At 38.8% G+C, this 20,023-nt stretch overlaps 1 protein-coding gene across 2 annotated transcripts in view; it reads right to left on the reverse strand.

Moving 5' to 3' along the window:
- The window catches only part of SLC16A9 (solute carrier family 16 member 9), a 74,015-nt gene that overhangs the window by 37,251 nt on the left and 16,741 nt on the right, over positions 1 to 20,023 (reverse strand). For both annotated transcript variants that reach the window (XM_061161577.1, XM_061161576.1), the window contains exon 2: positions 5,172 to 5,404. In XM_061161577.1, the coding sequence (XP_061017560.1) occupies positions 5,172 to 5,367 (196 nt within the window). In that variant the 5' untranslated portion in view covers positions 5,368 to 5,404. The remainder of the gene's footprint in view (positions 1 to 5,171; positions 5,405 to 20,023) is intronic.

Consider the following 20,023-nt stretch of genomic DNA (forward strand, 5'->3'; position numbering starts at 1 on the left):
TATTCTGGCCTAGAGAATTCCCTGGACTGTACAGTCCACGGGGTCGCAAAGAGTCGGACATGACTGAGCGACTTTCACACACACACAGTGTATTGTTATGAGGATCAAGTAAGCGAAGGTGACTGCCAGACACCCAAGAGGCACTTTTCAAACTAACGGGACAAACAGGTGAAAAACAGAATTTGTGGGACTTCCCTGGTGGTTCACTGGCTAAGACTCCGTGCTCCCAATGCAGGGGGCCAAGGTTCGATCCTTGGTAAGAGAACTAGATCCCACATGCCACAGCTAAGAGTTCACATGCTACGACTAAAGATCCCACATGCCACAATTAAGACTCAGTGCAGCCAAATAAATACAGTTAAACAAATATTTGTTAAAAGGTAGAATTTGTATGTTGCTTGGCAAAGGTACTTCTGCTATACTTGCTCAGCTATAAATCTCCAGAGGTCGGATCACAAAATTGGTCAAGGATAACACCTACCAGACCTTCTCCGGACAAAACTGGGTAAAGAAAACAACTTGTGTTTCTCAGCTATAATACAGCTTGCTGAAGAAGAATCATCTGGGGAGCTAGTTAAAATGAAGATTCCTAGGACTTTCCTAGTGGCCGGGTGGCTAACACTCTGCACTCCCAATGCAGGGAGACTGGGCTTGATTCCTGGTCAGGGAACTAGATTTCACATGCAGCAACAAAGATCAGAGATCCAGCATGCCACAACTAAGACCTGAGCAGCCAAATAAATACATACATACATATATATATATACATATATATATATATATATATATATATTTCTTTTTTTTAATGATAAAAAATGAAGATTCTTGGGACCATCCCCACCCTCACAGCACTGATGAGTAAGAAAGGTGCTTTTTAAAGCTCAAGTAATTCATATATACTCCTAAATTGAAGAACAACTATCAAAGATGTATTTATATAAATATATATACCCGCACACACACATATATATACGTACAAATTATATTCAGTTCAGTTCAGTCACTCAGTCGTGTCAAATTCTTTGCAACCCCATGAACCGCAGCACTCCAGACCTCCCTGTCCATCATCAACTCCCAAAGTCCACCCAAACCCATATCCATTGAGTCGGTGATGCCATCCAACCATCTCATCCTCTGTCATCCCATTCTCCTCCTGCCCCCAATCTATCCCAGCATCAGGGTCTTTTCAAATGAGTCAGCTCTTCACATCAGGTGGCCAAAGTATTGGAGTTTCAGCTTCAACATCAGTCCTTCCAATGAACACCCAGGACTGATGTCCTTTAGGACGGACTGATCAGATCTGCTTGCAGTCCAAGGGATTCTCAAGAGTCTTTTCCAACACCACAGTTCAAAAGCATCAATTCTTCAGCACTCAGCTTTCTTTATAGTCCAACTCTCACATCCATACATGACCACTGGAAAAACCATAGCCTTGACTAGACAGACCTTTGTTGACAAAGTGATGTCTCTGCTTTTTAATATGCTGTCTCAGTTCAGTTCAGTTCAGTCACTCAGTCGTGTCCGACTCTTTGCAACCCCATGAATCGCAGCATGCCAGGCCTCCCTGTCCATCACCAACTCCCGGAGTTTACTCAAACTCATGACCATCGAGTCGGTGATGCCATCCAGCCATCACATCCTCTGTCGTCCCCTTCTCCTCCTGCCCCCAATCCCTCCCAGCATCAGGGTCTAGGTTGGTCATAACTTTCCTTCCAAGGAGTAAGCGTCTTTTAATTTCATGGCTTCAATCACCCCGTGCAGTGATTCTGGAGCCCAGAAAAATAAAGTCAGCCACTGTTTCCACTGTTTCCCCATCTATTTGCCATGAAGTGATGGGACCAGATGCCATGACCTTAGTTTTCTGAATGTTGAGCTTTAAGCCAACTTTTTCACTCTCCTCTTTCACTTTCATCAAGAGGCCCTTTAGTTCTTCTTCACTTCCTGCCTTTTTGTTAAGTTTTTATCAAGAAGGATGCAAACACCAGACTGGAACCACTGGACACAATTTATTTGTCATGATTTAGACAGAATGAGCACAGTGACACATTCAAGCAGAAACCTACAGTATTTCTCTTTCTAAATAAGTCAACAGCAATCATATATTTGAAAAATATCAAAAAGTGCCAGAATGAAATCTAAGTAGAGAGGGCTTAAGCCAGTGGTAGTCCCAACTTGAAAATCACTTTGGAGGCTTGAAAAAAATTCATGTACGTGGGCCCCATTATAAGCTGAATTAGAATACCTAAGGGTCTAATCTAGGCATTTATATGCTGAAATTTTCTGCAAATGATTCTGATTATCACCCTATTTTAGAATCACTGATAGGACTTCCCTGGTGGGCCACTGGTCCAGAATCCATCTGCCAATGCAAGGGACATGGGTTCGATCCCTGTTCTGGGAAGATCTCACATTCCACGGGACAGGTGAGCCTGTGCACCACAACTGCTGAGCCCGAGCTCCATGACAAGAGAAGCTGCTGCCAGGAGAAGTCAGAAAGTGGTCTCCACTCTCCACCCACTAGAGAAAACTCATGTGCAGCAACGAAGACACAGCACGACCAAGAGTAAGTAAGTTAATAGAGTTAAAAGAAAAGAATCACTGATAACCATTGTGAGGTGGACTTTTTCTGTTTCCAAGGTAGTACCGATCCGTTTGTTTCTGCTTAGGACAAAGTGGTCGACAAAGTAGAAGCTGAATGTGGCTCAAACGCTGCTCAACACCTCTCGCTAACATTGTATTACCATAGCTCTCAGGATTTGTCCCCTAATTTATGCTATGAAGAGCCAAGAGAGGCCAACAACACGGATATTCAGTGGCCACTAACTAAAGGGCATGCACACACACACACCCCCATAAGTCTTAGGTCTCCTGTCAACATTTTCTTCTCACTGCTCCCTCACTCTGGAACCCTCTGGTCTTCACAGTCTATGCTTATCTTCAAAAGTTTTGATTAGCTGGTCTCAGTGTCTCCTCATCTAGCTATAGACACTGAAGTTAAGTGACTTGCATATGGTCCCTCAGCTACAGGGTAGTGGAGCCAGGGCTCAGACTAACTCTGACTTTAGCTCAACATTCCCCTCAGTACTTGTTTACTCTCTGGACGTTCAGTGGGATGCTCTCTCTCCAGCCCAACCAGCGGGACAGGACTTGGCTCTGAAAAGGACCATGCACTTGGTCTGCTGCCCTGCTCTATCTGGAAATTCTTAACTTTTTTAACAGAAGGTCCCGCATTTTCATTTCACACATGGGCTTGCAAATTACGTAGCTGGTCCTACCTATAAGTGAAGAGGGCTGCTCGTGGCCCCGAGATAAACTAGTCATTCACCTGGGAACCTGCAGAAAGTAGAGAGCCACAGTTCAGAGTCTCAGCATCAGCTCTGACCACCCTACCCATCCCTAAGATGATCTTAGCTTCCCTGAACCCTCACACCCTCAAATCCTACCTGGACAAACTTCATGAAAGAGAGGTCTGTTCTCCAGGTATGTGCTAACAGAGGTAGTATTTCCATTACCCTTTGATTCTTGCTAGAAGGCAAGTAATTGCATTCCTATTTAACTTTGAATTTGCTAATAGAAATGATGACTAATTGGACAACATTTAAAAATTCTCTTCTCACCAGATCATTCTCTAAAAATTATATTCTCAAACATATCAACCACCATTCACTTGTACTCTGACAGCTTTACAAACAGCCCACATTTTGAAAAATTCTTTCAAACAAATCTTGGCAAATGTTTCCTGTTTTTCTTAAGCTTATAATGACAGTGTTATTTTCATTTGTTTAATTATGCTTAGTTATCTTATCTGACATGGCCAGATGATCCAGCATTGTTTTCCAAGTCTTGTTTTTAATTTAACAAGGTAATGCATCAGTTGAAAGCAACTGTTTATGTTTTATTTTGTTCTAAGAAGTCTCCTTTAGTGATCAGGAAAGACAACAAATTTAAAAGAAGGAATGGCCATTTCATTTTCTTTGGAAATCATTTTAGAGCTGCAAAAAGATCTTATAAATCACCACATGTGTTGTCCTTATTTTCCCATAAGAACAGAGATTGTGATTTGCTCAATGAATCACCATGTCAAGTTCAAAGCACAGGAAGAGACTCCAGGGCTACGTTTCAGCATATCTGTTCTTAACCAGTTCCAAGTAAGTTAGACTGACAATCGCTAAAGATATTGCAGAGTTCAAACTACAACTCTAGAAACTGAAGTGCATATAATCCTTAAAAAAAAAAGCTCCTCCACTATGCTCTCTAGAGATGTTAAGAATCACTATTGTATCATACTTGATAAGTGCTAATCAAGAATATTACTTCTGGATACATTATATAAAGGTCACACAAAATGCATCACATATATAACACTACCTTTAAATCCTTAATGGCATCATCATTGTGAGATGGGACTACCCTTTGCCATGTCAAATTTTTCTTAAGAAGGTGACACAAATGTAGGACATGCAATTTGATCACAGTATATCTGAATCAGAGAGGAGTAACTATGAATCACAGAGGAACTGTTTCCAGGACTGATGCAAAACATTTGGCCTTTTGGTCACCAGCATTCTTCAGACATACATGGGTCACTGTACTCATGCCCTTGTATCTTTCTTACTTGTGGAAGTATTTGTGTCTCACTAGACTGAACCTCTTAAAGGCAGAAATAAATGAAGTGCTAGCCATTCATCCTTTTATATCCAGCATCAACGCCTGGTACACAGCAGCAAGTAAATGAATAAAGATATGAATGATTCAATAGCTTATGGAATTTCTGTATTTTCACATGATTTATTATAATGAGGACTTCCCTGGTAGCTCAGACAGTAAAGAATCTGTCTGCAATGCAAGAGACTTGGGTTTGGTCCCTGGGTCCGGAAGATCTCCTGGAAAAGGAAATGGCAACCCACTGTACTATTCTGGCCTGGAAATTCCCATGTGCAGAGGAGCCTGGTGGGCTACAGTCCACAGAGTCACAAAAAGTCAGACATGACTGAGTGTCAGACACACTATTACAGGGAAGGAGAGGTTTATAATTTCAGTGTAAGCAGAAAAGTAGGCATTATACTTAAAAAAAAGTAGCCTCCTATGCCTGTACAGTGTTAATGAGGCAGGAAACAATTATGTAATTAAACGATTAATGAGTGAGGAGAAGCACAAAGTTATCCACTTACTTGCAAGCAAGCCAACTCCACTTGCAAGGGATCCAATCCAGGCTGTTTTCCCTTTTCCTTCACCAAAGGCGTCCAGCCATTCTATGTACAAGACGCCAACAGCTAACGGCGATCCATAACACAAAAACTGAGTAAAGAAGGAGACAGCCACAATCACCCAGCCCCAGCCACCATCAGGTGACTTTTTAAATTCCATTGTAATGTGAGGTCAAGGAGGCGTCTCTCAGTGGGTCCTAAGCAAAAAAAAAAGAAAAAAAGAAAAAGCATATTTAGAGTGTGGTGAAGCATGGTCTTTTAGATTTAAAATAGCTCCTCCTAAATTAAAATATTAAAAAGTTCTCTAAAAATACACAAGGAAAAGGATAAGAGATCACTGAGATACCAAGTTAACTTTAAAATTTTTATTTCTGATTTGAATAAGTACTATATCCACATGTTTCCAAAAAAATGTTTTTTATATTATAAAAGGGATACATTAGGAGTTTGAAATGAACATATACGCACTACTATATATAAAACAGATAACCAACAGGCACCTACTGTATAGCATGAAGAACTATAATCAATATTTTGTAATAACCTTTAAGGGAAAGAATCTAAAAAGAATATATATATGTGTGTATTTATATACATATATAGGTGTATATATACATACATATATATACACACACACACACATAATATATGTACAACTCAATCATGGTGCTGTACACCTATAACTAACATGAAGTAAATCAACTATACTTCAAATTTTTAAAAAAAGGCATAGAGTGAAGTCTCCTTCCTAAATTTATCCCCATTCACCAGGTTCCCACCCCAAGCCAACCACAGGAAATGACTGTTTTGGATTCTTGTTGCATGTTGAGTTCCCTGTGAAGAAGACTCTTAGCAAGAGAAGGTTTATTAAAAGTGCTCTCATTGGAAGAGAACAGACAGCAGCAAGAGAAGGCAAGCCACCATTCAGAGTTAAGGGCTAAGGAGATTTCCAAAGCCCGGCTGACCCCTCAGAGTTGCCCTGAGTGGGGCAAGAGGAGCTGGCCTTCACACCCCCATGTTGATAACTCACCAATTGCAGACCACCCGGGAAGAGGGTGTGACCTCGGGTGAGGTGACTATTCAAAAGGGGCAACCATTACCCCTGGGGGCTGTTACCTGAAGCCATCGGTCGGCAGCCCTTCAGTTTTGGGGGCAAGAAACCTTTCATTCCTAAAGGGGGTCTGGAGGGAGGGTAGACAGCACGTCACAATGTTCACCAGCTCAAGTATCCCTCCGGAGTTTCTTTTTTTAAAAAAAACATATTTATTTATTTTTGGCTGCGCTGGGTCTTCCTTGTGCTATGTGGGGGCTTCTCACTGCAGGGGCTTCTCTTGGTGCAGAGTACAGGCTCTAGACTTGGGTTGCAGTAATTGTGGCTCCCTCCCCCGGGCTCTAGAGCACAGGCTTAGTAGTTATGGCACATGGGCTTAGTTGCTCCATGGCATGTGGGATCTTCCCAGATCAGGAATGGAATCCATGTCCCCCGCATTGGCAGATGGATTCTTAACCACTGGACTACCAGGGAAGTCCCCTTCAAGAGTTTCTTTATGAATATAACAAGCAAAAACAAGCAAATAGTCTTAGTTATCCTTTTTTCAACAAAACATTCATTTGGTTCAAAATGGAAAAAAAATGACAGAAGATATACAATCTCCCTCTACCTAGTTCCTAATTCCCATACCCTTCAAAGGTAACCAACACTTCTTGTTTCTCTTGTATCTTTCTAGAACTGAAGCAACTTAGCATGCACTCACACAGAATTAACTTATAAATACATAAGCTAACTCAAATACAGATTCCCTCTAATTTTTTTACACACAAAATAATAGCATGTTATATATACTGGTATGTGTCTTGCTTTTTCTCACTTGAAAAATACCTTGAAGATCTTTCACATCAATGTGTAATAACCATCCTCACTCCTTTCTTTCGGCTATTCTGTGCTCCAGTAATTCTGAATTCTTTAACCAGTCCCCACTGCTCCCAATGAAAAACAATACTGTAATGAATAACCTCAAATACACATATATCTTTCTACATATCTGAAAAGAATTGCTGAGTCAACTACAAATATACATTTGTAATTGTAATCAGTATTAGCAAATTGACTTCAAGGGATTAAACCAATTTATATGAGCCCCAGCAACTTTGGGTGTGTTGTGAAACTTTTGGATTTTTGCCAACTTGTTGGCTTTAACTTACATTTCTCAGCATTCTCTGAATGATATGTGTTGTTTCATAGGTGAAAAGTCATTTGTAATTTGTATCTAATTCTTGGGTATATATGGGTGTTTCTGGATTTTTCCTTCTGTTCCAATGATCTGTTTAGTCACCCATCATTACCAAATTTGTTTAACTATTAAGTCTTTCTTTTTCTTTTGGCCAACCCACGTGGCTTGCAGGATCTTAGTTTCATAACCAGGGCTTGAACCCGCACCCACAGCAGTGACAGTGCAAAGAACTAACCACCTGACCACCAGAGAATTATTCCTTAAGCATTTTTAATATATTTCAAGTTTCAGTGCAAAGAGTTTCTTTCCTCTCTGTCACTGCACACCTTTTCAATATTTGCTTGGCTCTTCTTGTTTGTTTGGGCTTCCCTCATAGCTCAGTTGGTAAAGAATCCACCTGCAATGCAGGAGACTTCAATTTGCTCCCTGGGTCAGGAAGATCTGTTGGAGAATAGATAGGCTACCCACTCCAGTATTCTTGGGCTTCCCTTGTGGCTCAGCTGGTAAAGAATCTGCCTGCAATGTGGGAGACCCAGGTTTGATCCCTGAGTTGGGAAGATCCCCTGGAGAAGGGAAAGGCTACCCACTCCAGTATTCCAGCCTGGAGAATTCCATGGACGTTCCACAGGGTTGCAAAGAGTTAGACACGACTGAGTGATTTTCACTTTCATTGTTTGTTTACTTTTTTATATGAACTTCTGAATCAGTTTGATTCTAAAATCTGATAGTGCTTTCATTATGACTGAGTTAAATTATAAATTGATTTAATGGGGGGAAATTCCTTTTATGATGTTGAGTCTATTTTCCATTTCATATCTTTGCATTTGTTCAATCTATTTTGTGTTCTAGTGTTTAAAGTTTTCCTGAATGTTTCTTTTTATTTTTATAGTTTACTCTTTTTTTAACATTATAATTGGGCTTATTTCTTTACCTCTGTTTGTATGTATAAAAGCTATTAATATCTGTATGTTAATTTGGGATTCTACTACCTTACTATAAAATCTCTTGTTTGAATTAGATTCTTCAATGATTTTCTTGGGTATATACAACTGATAATACAATACAGTTATATAGCCATCTACAAACCCCTTACTTTGGATTCTCACGTGTCTAATCTTTTTTTTTTTGCCTTTGTGTGAGGCAAGGCATACAGAATAATGTTAAATAATCAGAGTATATATCTTTGTCCAGTTTCTAACTTTAATGGAAAAGCCTTCAAGTGCCATGGTACTGCTTCTGAGGCTCAGACAGATATAGTCCACAAACTTAAGGGAAAAAGTTTCTACTTTCAAGTGTTATTATAAAGAATGTTTGTTATGTTTTTCTCAAATGCATTTCCAGTGCATATGGAGATGATGTAATTTTCTTCTCTTTTTAATATAACAAAATCTCTATTTTCTACTATTGAATCATCCTTGAATTAGTAGACTAAATCTTCCCTGGTTCATGCTCTATTTTGATTATGTCAGTCTCTTTGGGGGAGGGTTAAAGTCATAGGTGAGATTTGTCTCTTTTGTTTTTAATTTTGACTGTGTTTTGGTATCAAACTTATATTTTAAAAGAATTTGAAAACATTCATTCTTTACAAATTCTGAAGTAGTTTACACGGTAATGGATTTGGAGGCCCACGGCCTGAACTTCCTGCCCTTGACGGGCCTCCCAGTCATCTTTACCTTCTGTCTCTCTTCAGCATGCCAAATTCACAGTTAGGTTCAACAGAGTCCTCTTCATCCACAGATTTTGCCAAACCATTCTCTGGGCTGTAGTTTCATCAGAAAATAGGTGAAGAGAGTAGGGATATCATTCTTCCATTCATGTATACCCCTCATTAGATGATGAGGAATTTGGCTACCTTAAGAGAGACTTTCCTGGTGGCTTAGACAGTAATGCATCTGCCTACAATGCAGGAGAGCCGGGTTCGATCCCTGGGTCGGGAAGATCCCCTGGAGAAGGAAATGGCAACCCACTCCAGTACTCTTGCCTGGAAAATCCAATGGAGGGAGGAGCCTGGTAGGCTATAATCCATGGGGTCACAAAGAGTCAGCCACGACTGAGCGATTTCACTTTCACTTTTTCGAGACTCATAGCTATACCCATCAATTTACCTGCAACTTGGTGAATTTCTTCACCTTGACATTCAAAGTACTGGGCAAAAATTATGTCACCACCTGCCACAGCTTTTTGTGCTAATTAACTTGCAATATTTCATAACTGAAAACCAAGAAATGTTACAATTTGTGCACAAAACTGTAGAGTCTAAAATTTAGTCTCTCAGACCACATGACTACACGTGTTAGCAGACAGAATACTTGCAAATATAAAATCCTTTAAAGTACTCAGATATGCCCCTTCCTAAAAAAGGCTATTCTCTCCCGTACCTATTCTACTGAAAAGTAAATAATAAATTCTGTTCCTTCTAGAGACACCAAAGTGGTACTCTGCAATTTCTATTTAGAGTACCTTTTAAAGAAAAGAAAGTCTTAATTCCCTAAACCAGATAATGTAAGACATCAATAACCAAGTACCTAATGAGGCCAAAAGGTTGTGTAAAAAACCAAATGCAGGGCTTCCCTGGCGGCTCAGTGGTAAATAATCTGCCTGCCAATGCTGGAGACACAGGTTTGATCCCTGATCCTGGAAGAGTCCACGTGCCAAGAAGCAACTAAACCTGTGGGCCAAAAGTACTGAGCCTGTGCGCCACAAGTACTGAAGCCCACGCACCCTAGAGTCCCTGCTCCAAAACAAGAGAAGCCACTGCAGTGAGAAGCCTGCACACCACAACTTGAAAGCAGTGCTCATTTGCTGCAACTAGAGAAAAGCCCATGTAGCCACGAAGACCCAGCACAGTCATAAATAAATAAATAAATTTATTTTTTTTAATGTAAAAGAGATTGTCCTTCATTTAAATCTTCAAGGTACAGCTGTCCAGGAAAAGCACACATATACAAAGGCAAAGCACCATGATCTTAAAAAAAGTCAGAGTTTTCTGGAGGGAAAGGGAAGGGGAGTGAAAAGGTGAGGAATATCTCCCTTGCAAGTTTTCAAACTGAAGTAGACAGAAATGCCTTTGGCCATGCCTTGCTTTGCTTTGCCTTGCCTTGAGTGACCTTTCAACACATAGGACAGGAGCCAGAGAAATTCTTCTCACAGCAAATGTTTGGGAGAGCAAATCTTTGAAATACAAAGCTCCCATATGTATCATCTGGGACTAGAACGATGAGTTTTTTAAAGAGTTGACTAAGAGCTTCTGACCTTTCATTGTCTCAGAATTTGAGACACAGGTACAGAATTTGAGAACAGAACATGGTGAAAAATACCATTTAGTGATTTCTTATTTTCTGTCAGGGCAACATCTTTCTCCTGTAATCTGCTATCCTTTAGATGTCTCTCACCTGCTTTTTCTGATTTTCTATATTCTATAAGGTGAGTTCACAACTAGACAAGCCTTTCCTCCTTGTTGTAATGGTAGCCAATTTTCTTCGGAGCACTTGGGTCTTTCCTCATGGATAGATGGTTGGTGGGACTGTTAATCAAGAGGTCTTTGATCTTGACCAATAAAGTAAACCTGAACCAAGCAAGGCCAGTAGGACCTCTTCCCCAGGATCCTGAATCTTGAGTGCAATGTTCTAATAAAAGAAAAATATTTGGGATTTATTGATCCCAGTGGCAGTGCTTTAAAGAAACCCTCTGTCAAATCCTACTACCTTGGCTACCGAGGGATACCCAGGCCTGGTTCCTCCAGTCTTCCATTTCATTCTCAGAGCTAACCTAGTAAATTATTTTAAGTTAGCTGGCATTTGTTTCTTTTAAGTGCAACAAAATAAACATGTTGTGAGTGTGCAGTAATTTCAAGTTTATTATTTTAACTATCCACACCCAGCTTGATCCTGTTTGGGTCAAAGGTTAAGCTTAGGTATACAGTCTATGACCACAAAATAAGGAAATATAGATATGTTACCATTTTTTTCTGAAAATTTCATCTTACTAATTCTCCTTCTTCATAACTTATGATCCAATATGATAAAATGTCTTCCCTGGTAGTCTTATGAATAAAGAGCTTAAATTAATTGAAATATTATATATTAACACATACATATGGAACCTAGAAAAATGATATAGATGAACTTTATTTGCAAAACAGAAATAGGAACATGGATGTACAGAACAAACATATGGAAACCAAGAGAGGGAAAGGGGAGGTGGGATGAATTGGGAGATTGAGACTGTCATATATACACTATTTTTACTATGTACAAAATAGATAACTAATCAGAACCCATGGTATAGCTCAGGCAACTCTACTCAGTGCTCTCTGGGAGCAACTAAAGGAGAAGGAAATCCAAAAAGGAGGGACTGTATGTATACATATGGTGGATTCACTTTGCTGTATAGTAGAAAGTATCAGATCATTGTAAAGCAACTATATTCCAATAAAAGGTAATCAAAACTTAATTAACTGAAATTTCCACTAAGCCTGTTTATCCTAATAGTTACAGAAATACAGTGTTATAAAAATGGGATCTTCATTCCAGAAATTTTTTGATCACTTTCAATTTAAATTATATTGCACTAGATACCAAGGAACCTCAGAAGAAATATCAGGCATAGCCCTTGCCACGTAGGAGCTTATAACCCCATTAGGAAGGTAAGATGCATGCACAAGAGTATATGGTGAAGCACCACAGAGGCTGGGTGGACAGTAAATGTTTAGGAATCACAGGGAAATGCAAAAAATCAAGGCAGGAGCAGAAGTGGAAGGCCTCATGAAGCAGGTTGGTTCTTTTTTTTTTTTTTAATTTTTGGCCATACCCCATGCCATGGCCTCCCAGGTGACGCTAGTGGTATAGAACCCACTTGCCAACCCAACCTGCAGGAGGTACAAGAGATGTGGGTTCGATCCCTGGGCCAGGAAGATCCCCTGGAGTAGGAAATGGCAACCCATTTCAGTATTCTTGTATTCTTGCCTGGAAAATTCCATGGGCAGAGGAGCCTGGGGGGCTGCAGTCCATGGGGTCACAAAGAGTTGGACACAACTGAGCCGCAGCAGCATAGGATGAAGCATGGCATGTGGGAATTTAGTTTCTGGACCAGGGATCAAACCCACACTCCCTGCAGTGGACAGTGGAGTCTTAACCAGGGAAGTCTGAAAGCAGGTCAGTTCTAAAAAATAATGTAGACTCATTAAAGGGTGGCTCAGCAAGAACATCAAGACAAATATGGGTCTGGAATCAAGAACAGGCTGAGCAGGTCTGGTGCAAAGCGAAAAGGGTGGATCTTCAAAGGCCTGCAGAAGAAAATATTAGAAAGATAGCAATTTCCACTGAAGTTTAAGAGCAAAGTATCCCAAGAAGCTTGAGTTTATAGCCCCAAGAAAGGATTCTTTTCACACCTTTTGTAATAAATCCTGGCAATAATAACCCATTATATAATCTAAGCAGTGGATTTTTTCCCAAAAAATATAGTAAGATCAAGGCTTACCTGGCGGCCCAGAGGCTGACTGCCCACTCCCAATGCATGGAGCCCAGGGTTCAATCCCTGGTCAGGGAACTAGACCCCACATGCTGCAACTAAGAGCTTGCATGCCACAACTAAGACTAAGTGCAGCCAAATTAAAAAAAAAAAAAAGATCAGTAAGTACCAGAACATTTTGTTTTATTTGGACTAGTGTTCCATGAGTATATTCAAAGTTTGGGACTCTTGTTCATATAACTGTATGAAAATATGCTTCTACATACTACATGTATTGTTGCATATTCTAGTACACTCTTTGAGAGTTTGGAATCTTTTAACCTGTGTGAAATTCAGACTCTGCATGACAAGGCACCTTATAAAACTCAAAATTAGAAGCTATTTTGAAAGATAATTTGAAGAGACATGAAAGGGAAATCAAAGATTTTACAGACAAGCAAAAGCTAGAAGACTGCAGAACCACCAAACCAGCTTTACAACATATGTTCATAGAACTTCTCTAGGTGAAAAAGAAAAGGCCTCAACTAGAAACAAGAAAATTACAAAATGAAAAAGCTCACTGAAGGAAAATATACAGTAAAGGTAGGAAATCATCTACACATTACAAGCTAGAAGAGAGGTTAAAAGACAAAAGTAGTAAAAAAGCATCTATATTCACAATAAAAAGTTAAGGGATACACAAAAGATTAAAAGTAACATATGATATCAAAAACAGTAATTATAAGGAGAGGAGAGTAAAAATACAGGGTTTGCAAAATGAATTTGAAAGTAAGAGATCAGTAACTTAAAACAAGCACATATAAATACAGGCTTCTATATTAAAAACTTCATGGTAACCACAAACCAAAAATTTGTAATAGATATACATACAAAAAAGAAAAAGCAATCCAAATATAACACTAAATATAGTCATCAACCTACTGAATGGAGAAGATATCTACAAATGATATGACAGATCAGGGATTAGTATTCAACGTATATAAACAGCTCATACAATTCAACATCAAAAAAACACAAAACAACCCAATTGAAAAATGGACAGGAGGACTAAATAAATATTTTTCCAAAGAGGAAATGCAGATGGCCAACAGGCACACGAAGGGGCGCTCAATATTGTTAATCATCAGGGGAATTGCAAATCAAAACCACAATTAAACATCACCTCACATACGTCAGAATAACTGTCACCAAAAAGAACACAAATAACAATGTTGACAAGGATGTGGAGAAAAGGAAACCTAGTACACTGTGGTGGGAACATAAATTGGTGCAGTCACCGTGGAAAACAGTATTGAGGTTTCTCAAAAAAATAAAAATAAGATTAGCATGTGAGCCAGCATTTCTACTATTGGGTATATATCCAAAAAAGACAAAAACACTAATTTGAAAAGATATATGCATCCCAATGTTCACAGCAGCATTACTCACAATGGCCAAGGTATGGAAGTAATCTAATTAAGATTCCATCAACAGATAACTGGATAAAGAAGATGTGGAATATATATACAATGAGATACTATCCAGCCACAAAAAACTGCCAAATCTTACCATTTGCAGTGACGTGAATAAACTTGGAAGGTGTTATGTTTTAGTGAAATAAGTCAGACAGAGGAAGACAAATACTATATGATACCACTTACATGTGTAATCTAAAAAATACACCTAGTAAATACAACAAAAAGAAGCAGTCTTATAGAGAACTATTAATAGTGGTTACCAGTGGGGAGGAAGGGCAATATTGGGGTGGGGGAGAGGAGGTGCAAACAACGGGATATAAGATAGGCTCAAGGATGTATTGAACATCACAGGGAATATAACCAATATTTTGTAATGGAAAGTATCCTTAAAATTTATATGAAAATTTTTTTAATTTAAATAAACTGCCTGATGAAGTAAAAAATGTTGGTCTTTAAAAATATATCTATCCTACATATTATTATAAACCTCCCTTGGACAAGAAAGAAGAACAATAAATAAAATGAACCATAATAAAATCACACTATTCAACAAAATTAGATTATCATTAGTATAAAGGATAGCATGTACTCCTAAAGTTATAATTTGTTCTGTTAAAGGAAAAGGAGAGTTAGGTAAATTTCAAGACATTTCCTTCAGAAAATGAAAAGGACTGTTGATGAAAGTCTATGTTACACTCATGGAAAACTTTTAAGCTCTAACCTCTTAGATGGCATTCAGTTCTGTTCAAGTGATGCCAAGTCTTTGTTATTTCCTCAACTCTACACTGGCTGAAAATCTCCATTCTCCCGGATATAGGATGTCAGAATTGCGTATTTGACATTTATGAACATTTAATGTTAACACAGAAGCTTCCTGTCCCTGAAATGTATATGAATGTTCTACACTATTTTTTGTCGAATACAGAGTGATTTACAATTGTTTGGTCTTATTTTCAGTCATAGCCGCCTCAGTAATTTTTCTCTAGTAACTCCTTTTTGAATGTTACCTTTAAATCTTTAAGGATTCCTAGATACATTTTCTACTTGAAATAATAAAAACAAATGAAAAAAAAAAGTAGGCAAAAACAGCAAATTTTTATTCGAACCTCAATCACTACCAAATTATCTGGTGCTGAATTATCACTTTATTTTAATTGAGAGCCTACAATCATGGGCTACATCCTGGGGGCAAACAGTTTATTCCAGGTTGATTTTATCTTGATCTAGGCATCCATCCGTGAGGAGTGTCAAAAGTCTGAATCAGCCTGGGTTTCATGACCTTTCCTCAGTCACATTAATGCCACAGTTATTATGTGGGCAGCTTTAACATATGGGCAAGGAGGTAGATCACAGACACCCTCCTGTGTTGCTGGTGGGGATGCAAAGGCAGTGGCCACTTTGGAAAATTGAAGGAGTGGGAATGGAGAATGACTGTTAAAGGGACAAGATTTCTTTGGAGTGATGAAAATGTTTTGCAATTTTTTTATTTATTCATTGGCTGAACCTTTTGGCATGTGGAACTTCCCTGACCGGGGACCAAACCTGCATCCCCTACAGTGGGGGCTCAGAGTCTTAAGCACTGAACCACCAGCATAGTCCTACAATTATTTTTAAACGTTTTAAAATTAGATTTTGGTATAGTATGCACAACTCTTGAATAAGATCCACTCAACAGTACACAGTAGGTGGGTGAATTTTATCACATGTGAATCTTATCTGTCCAAAGAAAACACATTCAGAAGCTCCTAGAGTGTAACGGATTCATTCTGCTGCACAGCAGAAATGAACACAACACTGTAAAGCAACCATACTTGAATAAAAATCAAATGTTTAGAAGTTCCTAGAAATTATGTTTTAGTTCTGACTCCAATACAGGTAACAAGTTTCATAAACTAAAGAGCAGCCCTGCTCTGCCAGAGCTGTTCTAGTGTTAGTATTGCTCTCCCCATTGTGCCTTTGCCCCTCCAAACATACATCATTTATTGCCTGCTACCACAGTGTGGGAGAAGGGATTCTGAGAACTGGGAATTCTAATAAAATTGTAGGTAAAGAAATCAGTCTTTGGGTGCTGTGATTAAAAAAAAGAAGGTAACCAAATAATTCTTTGTGAATTATTGTGAATTATGCTTATTAAAATATAAGCAAATATATACTAATACATACTAAAGTTCATTGTTGTTCAGTCACTAAGTCATGTTCAACTCTTTGTGACCCCATGGACTGCAGTACATCAGGATACCCTGTCCTTCACTCTCTCCCACAGTTTGCTCAAATTCATGTCCACGGAGTCAGTGATGCTATCTAAACATCTCATCTTTCTCCTTTCGCCTTCAATCTTTCCCAGCCACAGGGTCTTTTCCAATGCGTTGGCTGTTTCCATCAGCTGGGCAAATTATTGGAGCTTCAGCTTCAGTATCAGTCCTTCCAATGAATATTCAGGGTTGATTTCCTTTAGGATTGACTGGTTTGATCGCCTTGCTGTCCAAGGGACTCTCAAGAGTGTTCTCCAGCACCACAGTTCTAAAGCATCCATTCCTCCATGCTCAGCCTTCTTTATGGCCCAACTTTCCATCCATACATGACTACTGGAAAAACCAGAGCTTTGACTAGATGGACAGTTGTCAGCAAAGTGATGTCTCTGCTTTGTCACATGCTATCCAGGTTTGTCACAGTTTTTCTTCCAAAGAGCAAGTGTCTTTTAATTTCATGGCTGCAGTCATCATCCAAAGTGATTTTGGAGCCAAGAAAATAAAATCTGTCACTGCTTCCACTTTTTCCCCACCAATTTGCCATGAAGTGATGGGACTGGATGCCATCATCTTAATTTTTTGAATGTTGACTTTTAAGCCAGCTTTTTCAATCTCCTTTTTCACTTTCATCAAGAGGATCTTTAGTTCCTTTTCACTTTTAGACATCAGAGAGATATCATCTGCATTTCTGATGTTGTTGATATTTCTCCTGGCAATCTTGATTCTTGCTTGGGATTCATTCTGCCTGGCATTTCGCATGATGTACTCTGCATATAAGTTAAAAAAAAGTCAGGGTGACAATATACAGCCTTGATGTACACTCCTTTCCCAGTTTTGAACCAGTTTGTTGTTCATTGTGGGGTTCTAACCATTGCTTCTTGATCTGAATACAGGTTTCTCAGGAGACAGGTAAGGTAATCTGGTTTTATTTCAGTCTCTTTAAGAATTTTCCACAGTTTGCTGTGATTTACACAGTCAAAGGCTTTCACATAGTCAACGAAGAAGAAGTAAAGGTTTTTCTGGAACTCTCTTGCTTTCTCCATGATCCAATGAATGTTGGCAATTTGATCTCTAACTTCACCTTTTCTAAACCCAACTTGTACATCTGGAAATTTTCAGTTCACATAATGCTAAAGCACAGCTTGAAGGATTTTGAGCATAACCTTGCTAGCATGTGAAATGAGCGCAACTGTACAATAGTTGGAACATTCTCTGGCATTGCCCTTCTTTGGGACTGGAATGAAAACTGACCTTTTACAGTCCCGTGGCCACTGCTGAGTTTTTCAAGTTTGCTGGCATATTGAGTGCAGCACTTCAACACATCATTTTTAAGGACTTGAAATAGCTCAGCTAGAATTCCATCACTTCTACTACCTTTATTCGTAGTAATGTTTCGTAAGACCCACTTGACTTTACACTCCAGGACATCCAGCTCTAGATGAGTGACCACACCATCATGGTTATTTGGGTCATTAAGACCTTTTTTGTATAGTTCTTCATTGTATTCCTGCCACTTCTTAATCTCTTCAGCTTCTGTTAAGTCTTTACCATTTCTGTCCTTTATCATGACCATCCTCACATGAAATGTTTCCTTGATATCGCCAATTTTCTTGAAGAGATCTCTAGTCTTTCCATTCTACTATTTTCCTCTATTTCTTTGCATTATTCATTTAAGAAGGCCTTCTTATCCCTCTGTGCTAGTCTCTGGAACTCTGCACTCAGTTAGGTATATCTTTCCCTTTCCCCCTTGCCTTTCACTTCTCTTCTTTCCTCAGCTATTTGTAAAGCTTCCTCACACAACCACTTTGCCTTCTTGCATTTCTTTTTCCTTGGGATGGTTTTTGTCACTGCCTCCTGACTAGTTCTTCAGGCACTCTGTCTACAAGATCTAATCCCTTCAATCGATTTGCCACTTCCACTGTATAATCATAAGGGATCTGATTTTGGTCATACCTGAATGGCCTAGTGGCTTTCTCTCCTTTCTTCAATTTAAGGCTGAATTTTGCTAAGGAGCTCAAGATCAGAGTTACAGTCAGTTCCGGGTCTTGTTTTTGCTGACTGTATAGAGTTTCTCCATCTTTGGCTGCAAAAAATATAATCAATCTGATTTTGCTATTGACCATCTGGTGATGTCCATGTGCAGAGTCGTGTCTTGTGTTGTTGGGAGAGAGTGTTTGCTATGACCAGTGTGTTCTCTTGACAAAACTCTGTTAGTCTTTGCCACGCTTCATTTTGTACTCCAAGCCCAAACTTGCCTTTTACTCCAGATATCTCTTGACTTCCTACTTTTGCATTCTAATCCCCTATGATGAAATGGACATCCATTTTTTGGCGTTAGTTCTTTTGAAAGTGTTGTAGGTCTTCATAGAGACGTTCAACGTCAGCTTCTTCAGCATTACTGGTTGGGGCATAGACTTGGATTACTATGATGATGAATGGTTTGCCTTGGAAAGGAACCCAGATCATTCTGTTGTTTTTGAGATTGTACCCAAGCACTGCATTTCAGACTCTTTTGTTGACTATGAATGCTCCATATATATTTATATGTGTATATATATACATTTTATACATATACATTATATATACAGTATAAAATTTAATCACTTTTCTGTACAACCAAAACCACTACAACATTGTAAATCAACTATTTGTTGTAGTTCAGTTGTTCAGTCGTGTCCAACTCTTTACAACCCCATGGACTGCAGCATGCCAGGTTCCCCTGTCCTTCATCATCTTTGCCCTGTCTCCATTTTTAAAAGTCTTATTAGTTAAAAATTAAAAAACAGATGTGTAAGTAATGATGCCTGTACATAGTTCTTGACTTCTCCTATCATTTCACATCTACTTTCACTTTCCTATTTCTCAAGCACTTTAGTTCTGTGGTGTGTTTTAGGGGTAAGAAGTGTAACATCTGCAGTTACAAGAGTGTCAAAACCATTATGATTGATTTTTGATAATATATGAGTAGCATAAAGCTTTAAAATGATGTAAGTTTCTTCTGGGTCAAAAACGTAAACTTCCTATGTATTGATTTATATATTTTCGAATAGAATAACCCTAACACCAATGTTAGTCCTTCAAAAGTAAGTCATTAGCTCAATTTTGACACTTACCAATGACATTTCATAATCAGCACAGTTTATGATTTCTAAAGTAAAATAATTTGTTATATATCAATATTATTTTTTACAAGAAAAAGAAACTACATGTTGTCTTTGTAAATTAACTTTAAAACTCCTTGTAAAACCATACGAGTTATCCTTATTTTATACAAATACACACATGTATATTAGGGCTTCCCTGATGGCTCAGCAGTAAAGAATCTGCCTGCAGTGCAAAAGACGAAGGAGACGTGGGTTCAATCCCTGGGTAGAAAAATCCCCTAGAGGAGGAAATGAAAACTCACTCCA

This window comes from Dama dama, chromosome 15 (assembly GCF_033118175.1).
Source record: "Dama dama isolate Ldn47 chromosome 15, ASM3311817v1, whole genome shotgun sequence".
NCBI classification, from domain to species: domain Eukaryota; kingdom Metazoa; phylum Chordata; class Mammalia; order Artiodactyla; family Cervidae; genus Dama; species Dama dama.